Raw genomic sequence first — 16413 nt, forward strand, 5'->3', positions numbered from 1 at the left:
AGACTCCGTTTTCCAATCCCATCGTCTCTGCGGGCTGCCACCCAGCCCCGCTCCGTAACCCTGTAAACATGCATCCCATTCCATCTCGCAAACACACACACATACACACACACAGACACACACGTGCAGAGTTCAAGCCACACATGCACTTGAGTTACAGCCACACACAGAGCTGTTGCCACACATACACACAACAGGCAAGAAGCATCATGCGGGGACCTGCTCTCACAGACACACACACACACACAGAAAAGCACTCAAGAAACACCAAGACCAGATAAATATTTTTTTCCCTTGCTAACACACCTCAGTAAAAACACACCCGACAACTCAGATGAGAAATTAATTGCGTGGCGAGCGCAGTGCATGCATCTGAGAAACGCTACCCCCACATCCCATCTCGCCAAATTGTGTTTTTGTCCATCTCATCAGCGCTTCCACTCGGTAGGCAGTTCCACCAACAAGCCAAGCAGGAGATTTGGCAATTACTGAGAGGCTCTTTGCTAATGAATTATCATTTAAGAAATAAATGACGGTGGTTACGCTGCTTTCAGTTTTTTTTTTCTCATGGAAATAAACACCGTAACACACTCTCTGTGATAACACAAGAGATAGTCAAGGCAAATTCGAGCAAAAGATAAAAGCACTGAACACTGGATTCAATGCAAATGTAACACATCAGTGTGACACTGAGCTAAAAGAAATGAATACTATATTGTCCCTTGATTGTGTAGAGAGTTCTCTCTCATTACGGATGAAGTAAATGTGTTTAACCATTTTGCACTAATATACTGTGTAGCCCACACAGTGTCAGCAGTTAAATGATTGATGTGTGCGCTTGAGAAATATTGTTTTTACCTCCTTTAGATATTTTTAGACTCTGATCAGCTGATTGTTTCACTTCATTTTTCATTAGTAATAGCAAATATATTCCCTCCGAAACAGCCACTTTAATTCCTCTCCAGTCGCTCTTTGACTAAACATTTCAGGTGAGCTCAGTGTGATAATATAATGACACATATACACGACTCAGAAATTGCCAATTAATTTCATATACTTATGTCCAATCACAGTTAATGAAAATGAAAACCAATATAATCCAAATCTCCTGGACTCTGTGCCTGTGTGCTTCCATGCTGCCCTTCCAGCACTAGAAATTAATTACACAAATTGAAGGCACCGTTATTTAAAAGGGCTCGGGGCTGCAGAGGAGGACGGTAGTCAAAGAAGTTGCTGTTAGTTACTGAAGGACAGAAATAGGCCTTGGAAGGTGTGGACGTTAGCTTGCAGCCTTCAGTTGTGAATTTGTGAGACCCCTCCCCCACCCCACCAGAGAGACCTTGAAACATGTTTAAGTGCTTTTTTTCCTTATGAGAAAAAAAAAAACAAATTCAGTGAGTGTGTGTTTTTGTGTGTCAGTGCATGTACTTGCACTTGCCATTATTAATACAAGACAGGGTCGATATGTTTGAGACTCTTGTGGTCAAACAAAAGGATATCTACCACTTCCTGGGAGTTTTTGTGTGGCTGCTCAGTATTAATACCCTTTTAAATATCTATTACAGCTTAAATAATAATAATAATAATCATATTTTAAAAAAAGAGCAAAATTTTGTTTAATTTCATTTCATATTCTTAGCTAAATCAGCCTTTAGCTATCTTTGTTTTCAATACAAGAACAGCACCCTCATCCTGTTTTGCACTGTACAACCATTTTAGTTTATATAAAGAAACTGCTAAACTTATTATACAGCATTTGAGGGGAGGGGTCACAACTAAGCAACTGTAACTGTACGGTTTCGGTTCCTCACATGCTGAAGTGGGGCTCTACAAGAAATACTGGTATTTAAAGCATTTGGTGAGTTTTTTTTTTTAGCCATTCCAAAACCAAACATAAAAGGACGTTAGTGTTAGGAATGGAGTAAAGGGTCTGTTTATCTGCTCTAACAGAATCTGCGACTAAATCATTAGTTTGTAGGGTCAGAGGTTACATTAAGAAAAAAATCCTGTTCACTATTAGCATATCTACTGTGTAGAGAATTTTTTCTTCCCTATCATACTTATAGTACTAACTAGCTCTACGCTGCAATACAAGAACTCTGCTGTATCCTTATGTGCATGACTTCGACATGGATCAGTGGTGAGGATATGTGCTGAACTGACAGCCACTGCAACAGTAAGTAAGAGAAGCAGAACTTGCCGAAAAGTCAATTTGGAAGATTTCCCATCAAATCTGACCTGATGCTTCAATACACATTGTAGGGATGCTCTGGCAGATACCAAGAGCTGATTCCACCATAGTGCAAAAACAGAGATAATTTTTATTTCTAAATTTCTATTCTTCTCAACGCATGTACTTTTGTCCTGTGAAGGATCAAAGGATTTATTTCTCTACGCCTGAGAATATACTGAGACAATAAAATTTATATTATCTTGAAATTTTCTTACACTGGCTAAATGTGACAATTTTCAATTCTGTGTCAATAGCCTCATTTCCACAGCATCAGCTGTTTAAAGGCAGGACACTTGAGTGTCTTTATCTTCAGAGCTCCACTGCAGAACAAGTCCCTGACCAGTTAAAAAGTGTAAAAACAACAGATCATAGCACGGATAAAATAAAACCAATTGTACAGGCAAGTACAGAACAATCTGGAGTATTTCAAAAGTTACCCTTCTGCCTTTCTGACCTTAAGAATAAGTGGCGATGTGGGTTTGAGCTCCAGTATTCCAGAGGGGCTCAGCGGTTCAAACACAGGGTCAGGGTAGTAGCTGAATGTCTCGTTGACCACGACCAGAGCGTTCACGTTGTCCATGTAGAACCCAATCTCATCCGGGCCAGTGCCGGTCTCTGCAAAACCAAGCTCTGAATCTGCCACCGACGGAGCCAGGCACACCATGACTGAGTTGTTATACACTGTGCAGTTCTGAAAATGAGAGAGAAGGAAAACAAGAACACGTTTACGGCTTATGCTTGTAGTCATTGAAAGAATTGTCTGTATTTAAATTTCAGGTAAGGCACTGTAGATGAATAGGGAAAGAGAATATCTTTAGTCCTCCTGGAATAAAAACGTGGGCACAAATCTAAATACTTTTTATCATAATCCAGTTATAGCTCTATTTACAACAGAATATCATATAATACAGGTAGCACGGCCTCCCTTTTAAATACTGAGAATGACCTGCAGGCTATAATTTACTTTTAAAATGGATCTGTTGGGTGTAATAACCCCTCTTTTATGTAAGTCAATGCCCTGTGAAACTGCGATGCTGTTATACTTATTGGAAATGTAAATTGGTTGCAAATTTATGATCAGCTGTTAATAATGGGCAATGTGCTGTTTGCATTTGCTTGTACCTGAGAATATTTTACACCATTGCTTTGGAGCATATGTGAATAAATGATCTCATGGCCATGTTTGCATCACTTTATAAGACTGCTTGGAGGACTACACCAGTGGACCACACTTGTTTTAGACCATTTATCACAAATGTATTTTACGTTGCTTCCACAATTTTTGGAATATGGAGAGGAAGCTTGTGAATAACTGCTTTACTGATTTTGGTGCCATGAGGAATGTATATAAATAAGAGTGGTGAATGAAAAAATATAACTTCACCTCATCCAACCCCAGCCTATGTCAAGACACACCCCATTTTGTAGACCTATGTCAGTAATGATTTAAAAAATGTGAATATTCAGAGAACATAATGTGTGTTTTTTGCCAAGTGAATGCAGTGCTGTTAAGCCGTCAGACCTTGGAATCTGGATCCTCGAACCAGGACATGAGTTTTCAGATGAATCTACACATTTAGTTTCATTGCAATTCAACAGCAATGCCACTCTGACAAAACTAAAAGAAGTCATGATGCTCATTGTGACCTATCTCAAACAAATCTCTGAGAGTTGACTGTTTCACTGTGCCAAAATGAATAGAAACCATAGGTTGTCTGGAAGGTGAGAAGAATGTATTGAAAAATGTAAAACGCTATAGAATGTTTTGGAAAATGCCTGGCAGTTAAGCACTCGCGATTTGCGGTAAATGGCCGACAACATTCAAAAACATCAGCATCGTCCTTTAAGTGCAAAGCAGCACTTTGATAGAAGGCTGTGTGGGATGCATTGTGTAGGCTGTTTGCCTCAATAAACGACAGATTTATCTGCAGGCTGAAGTGCCTCAGTATTGTTTGAAGTTTAGTTCCCTAACCCTAACAGCTAAAGAACTTTAACTCACAGTGACAATCATCAAAGTGCTTTGTGAACATTATCTATAGAACTGATGAAACACTTTAACTCCTTAAATGGGACTTTAGGTTTTGAGTGGATTTTTTTTTCTTTCTTCTTTTATTCCCCAGAACATTCTCTGTCTCTTTCTCTCTCTCTCGCTGTTACTCACACAGTCTCTCTCATGTTGTCTCTTTCTTTTTGCGACACAAACACTCATGTGGCGCGGTGACATTTGAAAAGCTATGTGGCCTGAGGTAGCGTTGGATGTCTGAAGCTGTAGCTGTACAGAAAGGAGACGTGAGCAAAACGCAGAAACAGACTGTCTGCCACCTTCAGCAGTACTACAGAGGCAGTTGTCTACACATGTGTGTGTGTGTATGTATTTATACCGATCAGATTGTGGTTTTATATAAAAATCCGAACTATGTATAAGTGGTGATTGATAAGTTTGTGGCCTAAGGTAGAAGGAGATGAGTTATGCAGCGCTCGTTACATGAACATGCAGTTCAACTCTCTGAGTGATTATGCAGAGAAAAGTGCATGAAATTGCAATTGAAAAATGGAAGTCAGAACTGTCTGAGAAAATGGACAACGTCAGCCTTTGTGCAGTCATCTGCTAACCTTATGACCTCAGGAGGTCCTTGGCCTGATTTGACCTGATTTTACACCCTCAGAAAACCACGTCTTCCCCAAGATAAAGAAGAAGATATCACTTGGTCGCCATTTTGACAGGGATGATTGTGTCATCGCTGCTGTGGACCACTTTCTAGAGGTCCAAGATGCTGACTTCTACAAAGAAGAGACCAGTAATATCCACAAACGCTGAACTTAGTGTGTAAATGTAGGAGGGGACTCTATGCCCAGGTATGTTGGTGAATTTCTATTTGTGCATATGAGTTTGAGCATGATGTGTGTCTGTGTTTGTGAGGGGTGTGTGTCAGTCACATCAATACTCACATGAAAGGATTCTGCCTGCCCATACTTGGCTCTGATCTTTGGCTCTCGAATGGTTGCGAGGTTGGTCCCACTTACTGTCAGCAGAGTCCCGCCACTGCAGAGACAAAAAAGAAGACAGTGGGCAATGAGTAAAAAGAAAGGCCCAGTCAGTGGGCAAGACCTTCAGGGTATTTCTGCTTGGTAGTGGCCAAATCTGACTGCTACAAATGTAAAATGGACGTTATTACAATGTGCATCTACAGGGAATGGCATGACAAAGGTTCCCTAAGAAAAGGGGCTGGTTGGAGTGGATGGTGGGTGTCCAGAGTGACACCAGCTACAGAGGTTCACATCCTGAGGTGTGTAATTGTAGAGTCCCAGGTCCAGTGAGCTCCAAAGGTCTTACTGTTGGATCCCACTGTATGGTTAGGTTCTGGCAACAAAAGCACTTTGAGTAAGGTAACTGAAAAAAGACCACAATCTTTCACTTGCCTTAACCAAATATTGCTGGTGCCTAAACATAACCATAAAACGTTTGTAGTAATGCTGTAGGTGTTCTGAGCCGATACTGTATTGCAAAACCCAAATCAAACAGAAAACTGAAAAATTGAAACATTTTACCGATGCATTCAATATCATTGACATTTGTAGCAGCAGCAAATAAAATATTTGTAATAAAATGGTGTTCACGTTTATAGCTCTTATTAAAAAATTAGAAATTAACAACTGGAATATTTTGCATGTAAAAAAAGTGAAGTTCCCCAGCCATCAGGTAGGACGTAGGGGTGAAGGGCAATGAAGATTACACAAAAAAAAGAGGAAAGCATGAAAATACGAGGGAGCAAATTTGAGAGTGAAAGTGAAGGAGAAGAAGCAGAAAGAGAAATTGAGTTGAAGGGAAAGATCCTCAGAGATATTGTGCACATTTTGATCACAACTCTGTCCAGAGTAAATATGTGCTTGCCTTGAGCCGGTGAAGGTCACTGGACTGAATCCAGTAAATAGCGATGCCAAAACCCGGCTGAAGCCTCAAGCTTTGTTGAGCAGTGTGTGAAGGCAGGCTCACACCCTCCTGCTGTAGAAATATCTATTTTCTTAAAAGGTTTCATTCTTTTCTCCATGACGGAGACTGATTTGAAACAACAGCTGATTGGTTTGCAAATTCTGCCAAAGTGTTTTTGGAGTTTCTGATAAAAGTTTTGGGAAAATTTTAGGTACCATTCAGAGGTGTCCCATGTTGGTCTGACCCAAAATGAATCCTCCAAAATTCACAGTGCTGACAGAGGATCATGAAATCACAGATAAAATAAAATCTATACTGTGGAGGACTGTTGCCTCTTGTAAAGACAATGGAGTTAGTTTGTCCTTGTCACTGCTACACTTGGACTTATAGGGTTTTCAAGAAATATGTCTCACCTTCTCAATGGCTACCTTGTTTTTACAATGGCAGTTCCAACCTCTGAGTACTGAGTTTTCTGCAGGATCACTGCCTTTCACTGCTGTGCCTCTGACAAATATAGAGTGTGAGATTCCCTATTGTGTGTCTTCCTTCAGGTTTCCTCACTGCCTGGAGCTGTCTGAAATAAAAGGCTGAGAGTGTAATAATGTATCTTGAAAAAGTCATAAACAATGTGCAACTCCCTCACTGGACACTGGACACTAAAGCATTTTTTAAAACATCCAGTGGGTATTTTGGGGCCTTGGTGAAGTTTGTAGTTCAATTGGCCAACACCGATGGTTATGACATCTCACTAAAAAAGGGATCTCATCTCTCTGTAGATGTCTCGCTGGCTGGATGTGGAATGTAATTCACCTAATTCTCTGCTCAAAGATCCCTGACTCTGACTGCTGCTTCCACTATTTACACTTTAAAGACAAGTGTTTTTAAGATTTACTTCCTCTGTTCCTTCAGTGATATCAGCTCTCTGCAGGGGGATACTGCTGAGGAGGAGAACTGCTCATTGTCACTGCCTAGACTTTTTAACTAAGGAAGTCTCTATTCTGTAGATTTGCCACTTTTCTCCTGGTGTGTCGTTCTTTTAGATATTGTTGAATATCATAGAGCTTTATACCAAAGTATTATACACTGCCCATAAAGTTGGAATAATTTTGTTTTCAGACAATTTTGTGTGTGTGTGTGTGGTGTGGTGTAATGGTGTATACATACTTTATATAATCAGACTAATCATCTTTGCAGACCGTACGCTGTTGAGTCACCCAAATCTTTGTGGGAGCTGGGCCTATAAAATAGCAATGCTGTCTCTGTTCTTTGTCCTTTGGACTTTTTCCAGTTGACACAAAAGTGGGAGGATTTTCACTTCTACCTTGCACAGATGCAGGTGAGTGAGTGCTGACCAATGACCTGGTGCTTTTGAACTGGAGGATTACAATGTAATAGTTGCTTTTGACAAACCTTCCTGTCTCTACACAAATCAAGGTTAAGATCGAGCGACGTATGCTGATTCCTGCCTCCCTCACAAAGAAGGTAGGATGTTCCTGTGGTAGGCCCACGAGCTGCTAAATCAGAGGAAATTCTAAAGCTCCCTGCAAGATCACAAAACTAATCCAGGCAACATGTCCACAGGCCATTATAAAAGTCATAAAGCCAGACAGAATGACTAAAAGTTTATGATAAGTTATGTTATAGCATCATGTCATTCATTCACCGAGACATTCGTCAAGCCTTTGTCCCTTGCTTGGTTTGCAGCTCAGAGAGTTCACTGTCCAACCCTCCACCTCAGAGAGATAACAAGGCACATTCCTTCTGGTACGTTACCATGTATTACAACTGATTTCTGCAATATGCAGGTGTCTTTTCATGGCAGACATTAATCTGAGACTTATCCAAAAAGACGTGTGTGTACAAAAAATGTACAAGCACCAACAGCAGAGTAAGTGATATGGTGATACGAAGCAAAAGCGAGAGACTCTTAATATCTTGGATACAGAGTCTAGCTGGCTAACGCGAGACATTCATCTTTCACTCTAATCCAGGAAGACGTACAATAACAGCAAATGGTAATGATAGGTAAAGACAGGGTGGAAATGATAAAGGTAGATGTACCATCTCCTGCATTGTTGATAGACAAAAGGATTCAAGTCTGGCTATTCTTCTCAGCTGAGAGTTTTTTCTTTTCTTTTGGCAGCTTGCCCGTTACTGGATAAGGAGAATGAGTCTCATTCATCCTGAGTCTCTCTGGAGTCTCTGTGATTATAGTGTTGTGGGGGGTGGTGATGGGGGAGGCATCAAGTCCTTGACTGGTATTTTGACAGCTGACATACGTGTAGCACCATTTGCTTCTACTTTCACATTTGCATTCACTTTCTGTGATGTTGTATTATTGTCATTTCTGCTGCAGCACTGTAATCTTCAAGAGCCAAATTCAGCTTAAGCAACTGGAAGTAAGACACTTCAATTCACTACGGCTGAGTGCCATGAAACTCTGCCATGATGTGGTAAAATTAATTTTGGACAAATCAAGTCTATTCTGTTGAGCAGAGTCTAATTAATGGTAAAAAGTTTAAGTTGTAATATTGTGAAACTTCCATCTAAAATCTTCTAATGATTTTTTTTTTTTTTTTTTAATCTCCCATATTCCACTTCAACAGTAAATTAGTTTTCTGATGTGTCACAGCCAGAGAACGTTCTCCTGCATTCATCCCTTATTAGTTCGGACTGTTGCCATGCAGCAATATAATTTATTTAGCTGAAACATATATTAATAATAAATATCTTTTAATGAGTGGCTGAAGTTTTGGGATTGTGATGCATAGTGCAAAGCACCATATTAATCTGGCCCTTTAAAGTACACTCTTGCACCAACAATGCTTCAGTATCCATAATACATACTTTAAACTGTTTGCTCATATTCTATATGTGGTGTTAATAACAGAAAAACTTAACATAATACCTCTGTGCTCTTTATAAGAGAGATGAAGGTGGCTGATTAAAAAAAGGAGCAGTGAAGCTGAGGCCACATTTAAATGAACTGATTTTTAATTAGATGTTTATGCCATTGCCACAAATGCATCATGGGACAAGGCCGACTGCACTTATATAATACTGCCTGTCCTCTGCCTCCTATCTCCTCCTCCCCTCTCCTCCTCAGCTTGATGTATATTTGTGCTGAGTCCCTCTGTCCCTGTTGCTCCTCTCTTTGTCTAAGTGAGTCTCTTTAGCTCAGGTACATGCTTCAGGGAACAGACAACAAGACAATCAGGATAAACTCTCAGGGATAGCTGGGGAAATCCAGCCGCTGTTGTTAGTGCTTCTCTCTATATGCTCTCCATCCCTCTCTTGTTGTCCTCTTGGCTTGTTTTACTACTCCCTCTGTTTTCCTTTATCTTTTTTCTCACCCTTTTTTGTGTAATCCTCCCCTCACTGTGACTATCATATATTTTTGGTGTATTTTTCTTTTATAGCTGGGGATTCTTAAAAGCTTCCTTGTAAGTTAAAGCTTCCTTGTAACACTGTTACCTCAAGTGAAAACTTGACTTTGCAAGTCACACCATGTAAAGTTTTGAAGTGAAATTAATTAATTTTAATAGAATTGCTTCAATCAATGGATTAGCTCATGGGGCAAAGTAGACTGTGTGAATCTTTCACTTCAGGTTCAACTTTCGCAAACCCTGACTCTTGAATTTATGTTGGTGACCAATAGTAAGATGTATTGACAGTGCTAACGATAAGCTAGAAAGCCCAAAAGGTTATTTTAGCATATTAGCTCCTTGCACCATCCATTTCGGTGAGGAATCGGAAGGACTTCCGTGAGCGTGTTGCTGCCATCAGCAGCTTTCAGACGATTCAAGCGGACAGGAATAAATCAGAGAGCAGAAAGAAAATCAGTGGGGTTATGTCCATACTACATACCCTGGAGTGTTCACATGTCATCTTGGTTCATGTTTAATCCCCCCTCCAATGACCTAGTGGTCTATATTTTGAAATCAGCAGCATGAACTGCCAACAAACTTCCTAAATGACACTAGACACTTGGCTAACACGGAAATCTTTCCCTCTTCAATAAGACTTTACTGAATGAAATGGGACTATGGAACAAAATTCCAGGAGGAATAAACGGTACAGTGCAGTACAGTACAGTGTCGTTAGCCTTCCAACTATATTAGTACACCAGTGATCCCTGTTAGTAGTCCCTGTGCCACCAGGCCTCTACCTGCTTAGTGAGGATGTGGATGGACTTTGTTATGCCATCTCCTGGTACGACCTTTACGCTTGTAATAAAATTAATACTTTTGAGTTGATTAATTTGCTCTTTCATGATGTTGAGGGAACACCTATATTTAGTACAACCAATTTCATAATGGTTATGCAGATTAAACAGCTGCACTGGAGTAGCAGGGAGATTCAGTGCCTTGCTAAAGGGCAGCTTGGCAGTACTGGCTGAAGGAGGGAAGCCTCATACCCATCTGCAGTCAGTTGGGGAGACTATTTGAATATTTTGGTCCAAAATTGCTTGTCCAAAATTGCCTCTACAGCAACCCAAATAGCTTTCCTCACTATCCCAGATGAGCACTCCTCATTGATTTATTTTTGAAGTGCTCTGTCTTCTTCCTAAATGGAAAATCATCAGCCAAGCACAATGATAATGCACTCTTTCTCCTCCTCCCCCTTCTCTTTTTCCTCTCCACACTGTCTTTCATCCACTCTTGCTATCATCACCAAAGCACAATGATAATGCTCTGGAGGCGTGCATGTATTCGCACAAAAGCAGACAATGAAGCAGATATGAACCAATATGAGATCACACTGGTTCGTTATACTTTCTACCTGAGCCAACATGTGACACCATGACAGAGGGCACTGGCTGAAACGCATCAGCTAAATTAAAGCTGCCTCGAGCTGGAAGCAACACACACGCTTTGTGTATCACAGTTTTGTTACTGTTTGTGAGGTGTGGGTGTGTGGATTTTGTGGTTTTCTCAGCCAGATGGAGGAGGGATCTGGGGCCAAACATCAGGGACTCTGGGAATCAGTGGTGTGTGTGTGTGTTTGTGCATGTATGTGTCTTTTTTATGTGGGATCATCACCCCTGAGTGAGCTTCCTGAAGTACAGCCTCACAGTGGGTCTGAAGGGCAGTGATTGGGCCTCAGCTGCTTCTCGGCCAGTCCTACTGAGTAAAGGGAACAGGGCAGGATTCATCAACACTTCTCTCTAACAAGCTCTGCATCTATCTGCTACCATCTACTGATGAGTCACCACAGGGAGGGAAACAACACAGAGAAGGAAAGAAAGGAGCAGGAAGGAAGGAGGTAAAATGAGAGGAAACAGGGCTACGCAGAGGCCTGCTTCAACATCTTGAAATAAATTAAGAAGGTAGGGAATGAAAAGGTGCAGAATAACAGAGAGAATATAGAAAAAGAAGAGTGTACAGTAGGTGTTCTGATATAATATGTTAGACTGGTGATTCCAAAAGGTGGGGAACATAATACTGAAAACTCATTTATATGGACAGAATTGTAGGCACTGCCAAATCACAGAAGCTGGTTTGTAATAGATGGAATTTTCTGTAGGAAAACTGTGAGCTTCATTATGAGCTGGCACTCAGCTCTGACACTTTAAGTTCCAGGATCCAGACAGGACTTGAATCATACCACGAACTGCCAATAATCAGTGATGATTTGAAAAATCAGCCACATATGTGCCCTAGACAGGATTAAAGTCACCGATTAGTCCAAGGAATACTAAGATCACCCAATGTCCCAGAGAGCAAAGCAGCTGAGGTAAGGGATAGGCTCTGCAGTACCAACCCAAGTATCTGTCATAAAGACCAATATGTGTGCACTGTCTGCCCTCCCTGCCAATAAATCTACTTTAATGTGAAACCTTTGCTTGTGTGTGTCCTCTCTCAGTGATGTTGCTGTCATGTTCAATGCTGAGTAGCGGACGGTCTTAATTTATTTAGCCAAAGATATATAGTGCAGCATTGCATGACAGGCTGTGGAAAGCTGAGTATCAAACCCGGAGTTAAATTAGTTCAGGCAGAGAACCTTAGCCTTACATACCACCAGCTGATCAGTATTAGCTGCCTCTTCAGTCACCAATCACATTCAAACAATTAATGGACTGTGTAATGTGACAAGCTCACACTCCCCATTTTTGGATCAACCAAGCTGATGCTGCTGCTGATTTCCTCTACTAAAAATGTTTTACTTGAGGCAGATGAAAAATCTCCAGAGGCAATGTCAATTTACCTCGTCCCAAACCCTCTGTCGGAGCTCTCATCTAGTATTTAAGTCTGCTCAAACTGCTTCAAGAACGCTTCCTCAGATTTGTCCTGGTGATGCTGCTGAATCACAAGCAGCAGAGTAACAGCCAAGGTCCTAACTCTGATTTCCTCAAGCTACTAACCTCACAGAATATCCATCCTGCACTCAGTCATGACTCCTGTTAGACAAAATTCCAGCAGGAAACAGCATTTTTGATTTGGTGCAATTATTGAGCTCCCTGCAGGAACTCTCCAACACTGATCCATTTCAGGAACAACAGCCATTCGTTGTTATAACTCGTCAAATATCCTCTCTGTTAGCTGGAGAGATGACAAGTTGACAAATAGAAGCGACTGGGCCAGATTTGGAGGCTCCTGGTTAGGCTTCAAATGGACATTGTAAACCTAAAGGGACTAAATACAAGAACTAAGACAGCAGTCCAGCTGAAGAAGTGAGTGTCTTACCTGGCAATGCTCCAGTCAGGTTCAATCCTCAGGACAGTGGGGTCTTCAGTGTAGTTAAACTTGACCTCAGGGTTTCTCAGCTCAGCATCGTCAATGTCCACCAAGACTGATGAGCTGCCTGGTGCTAATCCAGCTGGTGTGACACACACTATTTCACGGGCGTTCCTCCTGGATTGACACAGGAAAGGATGGAAAAGTTTGAGGGAGGAGATCAACAAGCATTTCATAAATTATACAGTTATGGCCAAAATTGCAGTCAACTCAGACAAGTGCTAAATTTCCACAAAGATCTATAAATGAGAGTAAAGCTAAAATCTAAACTACAAGGTCAAAGGAAAGTGTTTTTAATTGAGATTCAAACTCTATAAAGGTTCTGTTTTCTCACAGGAATTTCTAATCAAGAGAAATCTAGGACACAAGAATGTACAAGATTTTAAAAAGAATAAAAAGTGAAGTGAAATTATTTTAGAGAAAGCAACAATTCACATATGAAAAGAGATAACAGCAGAGCAGAGCGAGGCCCCGGACAATACCCAAGTAAGAAGTTGAGTCTGATGACCCTCAAAAATGAATTACAACAATAAAGAGCCAATTATTACTTTCTCGTGCCAGGATATACCTTAAATACTGAGGTCCAAGCTGAAGAGTTGACATATTTAATGACTCGCTCATTGTGCTTGTAATTACCAGTGTCTAGGCTGAGAAGCCAATTAATCTCATTCTCTTAAAATCATACGCTGCTAATTTGATTAAATAATTCCATTTGTGACCACTGCACTTCAGCCCCATAAGCCTGTCAAGTCCTGTAAGCTGACCGGTCTCCTGCCCTGCAAGATCGCAGGAATCACAGCTGGAGCTTCTGATTGTAGCACTGTTAGCCATTATCAACAATGTATATTGTGTGTGCACTGTATCGTCTGTGGCGTAATTTACAGCTGTGCCGTGCTAATCACACGACACACGTTTTTTTTTTTTTTTTTTACTTTCACATTAATGACTGTTCATGTTTTCTGAGATCTGATCACAGTATGAGCCAGACCATCTCCAGATGTGGTCTGGCTAACCTGAATGCTTTCTGAAGACAGTGCATTCTGTGTGTGTTTACACTTTACATTAACAAGTGTTTTCCTTTGTACAGACAAGATATCCAGATTCAGACTGTATTTTAATGCCAAGTGTAAATGGAATCTGTATGTTAAAGCAGCATTGGATTTGCAATAGATTTATAATTTAAAGTAAAAGTAGACACTTTTCACTTGTTGTAAGAAAACATTTTTGGTGCAGAATGTGAAATAACAATAGCAGCTCTGTATCTTGTGAATAATGTAACACCTCCTCTATAGCGTGTATTTCTTTTATATCAAAAGAAATGAGTTAGGGTTTAGTGTGGGGAGGAACTGGCAGATGTAGAAAGAGAAACAGGGAACTTAAGTCATGTTTAATGGAGTTTATACCTGCTACCTGATTGGTGCAGGTCAGCATCACCAGTCACAAATACGGAGATGGAAAGAGTTTGTGTGTCTGCATGTGTGTATATACTGTAAGTGTGTGAGCGTCCATGCACTTGTATGTCCCATAGGCAAAATAACATTTTCAATTGCGGTCTCGTGTGCAGTCCCCAGTAGCTACATTATCTAATATGTATTTAGCACAGTTGAGTGGTGGTTGCTTTTCTGGGCCATGACTTCAGAGCAGCGACGTGTGTGTGTGTGTATGTGCATGTGTGGTGTGGGTATGTGTGTTTTCTATGTATACTTCAATGTAGTATTGCACATTCTATTGTGCCTCTATACACCAGGGCAGTCACACGAAGACGGATAGAGTGTGAGAGAGAGAAAAAGGGAGAGAGAATCCACAATATCCTTGCTCCCAAGTCCCTTGGCCCGTAACCATAGCAACCCCATTCACAAAGAACACATGCCCCAGCAACCTTCACAAGATGCCACAAACACAGTCACGCAGTTAGGATGTGACAGATAAAGACGGAGTGGAGGTGAGTGAACATTTGTGGTGATGTGGAATCTGTTGGATTACTGTGAGGAGGCTGAGGCACAGAAACGACCGCTGTGACATCAAAGCTAGCATACAGTTGCTTCAATAGAGATTAGCTATAAGCTAATCCATGCATTTGACATGCAAGCAACTGTAGTGATAGTCTGGATTCTTTTTTTTTTCATGCATGAGATTAGAGAAAGCTGGTGTGAGTGCAGACAAAGAAATGTTGCGTGTTTGCAAGCAACAAGCACACACACAGACACTTAAACACAAACATTCATGATCCCTCCCCCACACACAAAAACATCCCAACCTGACACACTGATTACATGCTTACATGTGCGTGTAATATCTTTAAGATGATGACATTTATTGCACATAAACAAATATTTAAACAGAGGATGTTTATGCGTGTTTTCTTTATACCTTCAGTCATCATTATGAACTTGTTTTACTATCTTAAATATTCTGTGTTTGTCTTATTCTTATCTAAATCCTGTTCTCCTCTGCTGTGATGTTCTTATTTTCCTGTACAGGGATAATTAAAATGTAGTTTAGATTGAAGAAAAAAAATTGCTCCTCACTTTTCCAGTTTGCACGGCTGTGGTCCTATGCTGACGGACACGTTGCTGCCTGCGTTGAGGTTGCTTCCCTCAATGGTGACCCAGGTGCCGCCAGAGATGGGCCCCTGAGATGGCTGGATACGGGTGAAATATGGAGTCTGGAGAAGAGAGGAAATAAAAGTAAAGATAAAGTTCATGTTAACAGCAGTAGGAGAAAATGAAAATCTATGTGATTTTACTTTCTATGCAATTATAAGCGAACTTTAAGTATTACAGAAAGTCTCATAAATCGAATCAAGAAGACGCTGAGGAATCCATGAAGAAAACAGTCTGATGCAAAAAGGATAAAATGAGAAGACACAAAAAGTAAACTCTATAATACATATAATGTTATTCTAATAGGCAATAATGACAAAGTTGTTAAGGCAAAACACAGAGTACTTAAAAAGACCTGCTAATTTAGCTTTTTGTGCCCATAACATCTAAAATTTAACGACACAATGATGCTCCTTAAAAAATGATAGCAGCGAAATGAAAAACAACATTAAATATGTAAGTTTAAAACTAATTTCTACTTCAGTCTTGAAATGAGCTTGTGAGATTTCTATCATATTTGAGCTGCATTTTGAGTTTCTTCACAGTGCCATTCTCACATCAAATCATTCCATTAGTTCCCAGAGATTTTTCAACAAAGCAGTGTTTTTTTTTTTTTTTTTTGAGTCATCGCGGTGCTGAACAACTAATCTAACAAAAGACCTCTTGATGAACCTCGTTGTATGGTCCTTACCACAAAGGTGAACGGCCTTGGCGACAGGGCTCTGTAGTCATTGACGCAGTCTCTCACACACACCTCTACCTGAGCTTCTTGGACCCTGTAGCCTGTAGCGTCATTCAGCAGACACACAATTCTGTAGATGGAAAGTTGGAGGGTGAAAAGGAGAGTTGAAGAGGTCAGGGTTAGGGTATTGTTGTTGTTGTCGTTGCTGTGGTAAATCAATTTTTATT

General features: G+C 40.5%; 1 protein-coding gene across 1 annotated transcript in view; it reads right to left on the reverse strand.

Moving 5' to 3' along the window:
- LOC121192792 (plexin-A1-like) overlaps positions 1 to 16413 on the reverse strand; it is a 205640-nt gene that overhangs the window by 45557 nt on the left and 143670 nt on the right. The window contains exons 13-17 of the mRNA XM_041054679.1: positions 16196 to 16316; positions 15430 to 15566; positions 12851 to 13018; positions 5183 to 5276; positions 2688 to 2924 (exon numbers count right to left, since the gene is read on the reverse strand). Coding sequence (XP_040910613.1) covers positions 2688 to 2924; positions 5183 to 5276; positions 12851 to 13018; positions 15430 to 15566; positions 16196 to 16316 — 757 coding nt within the window. The remainder of the gene's footprint in view (positions 1 to 2687; positions 2925 to 5182; positions 5277 to 12850; positions 13019 to 15429; positions 15567 to 16195; positions 16317 to 16413) is intronic.

The sequence above is a fragment of the Toxotes jaculatrix genome, chromosome 2, assembly GCF_017976425.1.
Source record: "Toxotes jaculatrix isolate fToxJac2 chromosome 2, fToxJac2.pri, whole genome shotgun sequence".
Classification (NCBI taxonomy): Eukaryota; Metazoa; Chordata; class Actinopteri; family Toxotidae; genus Toxotes; species Toxotes jaculatrix.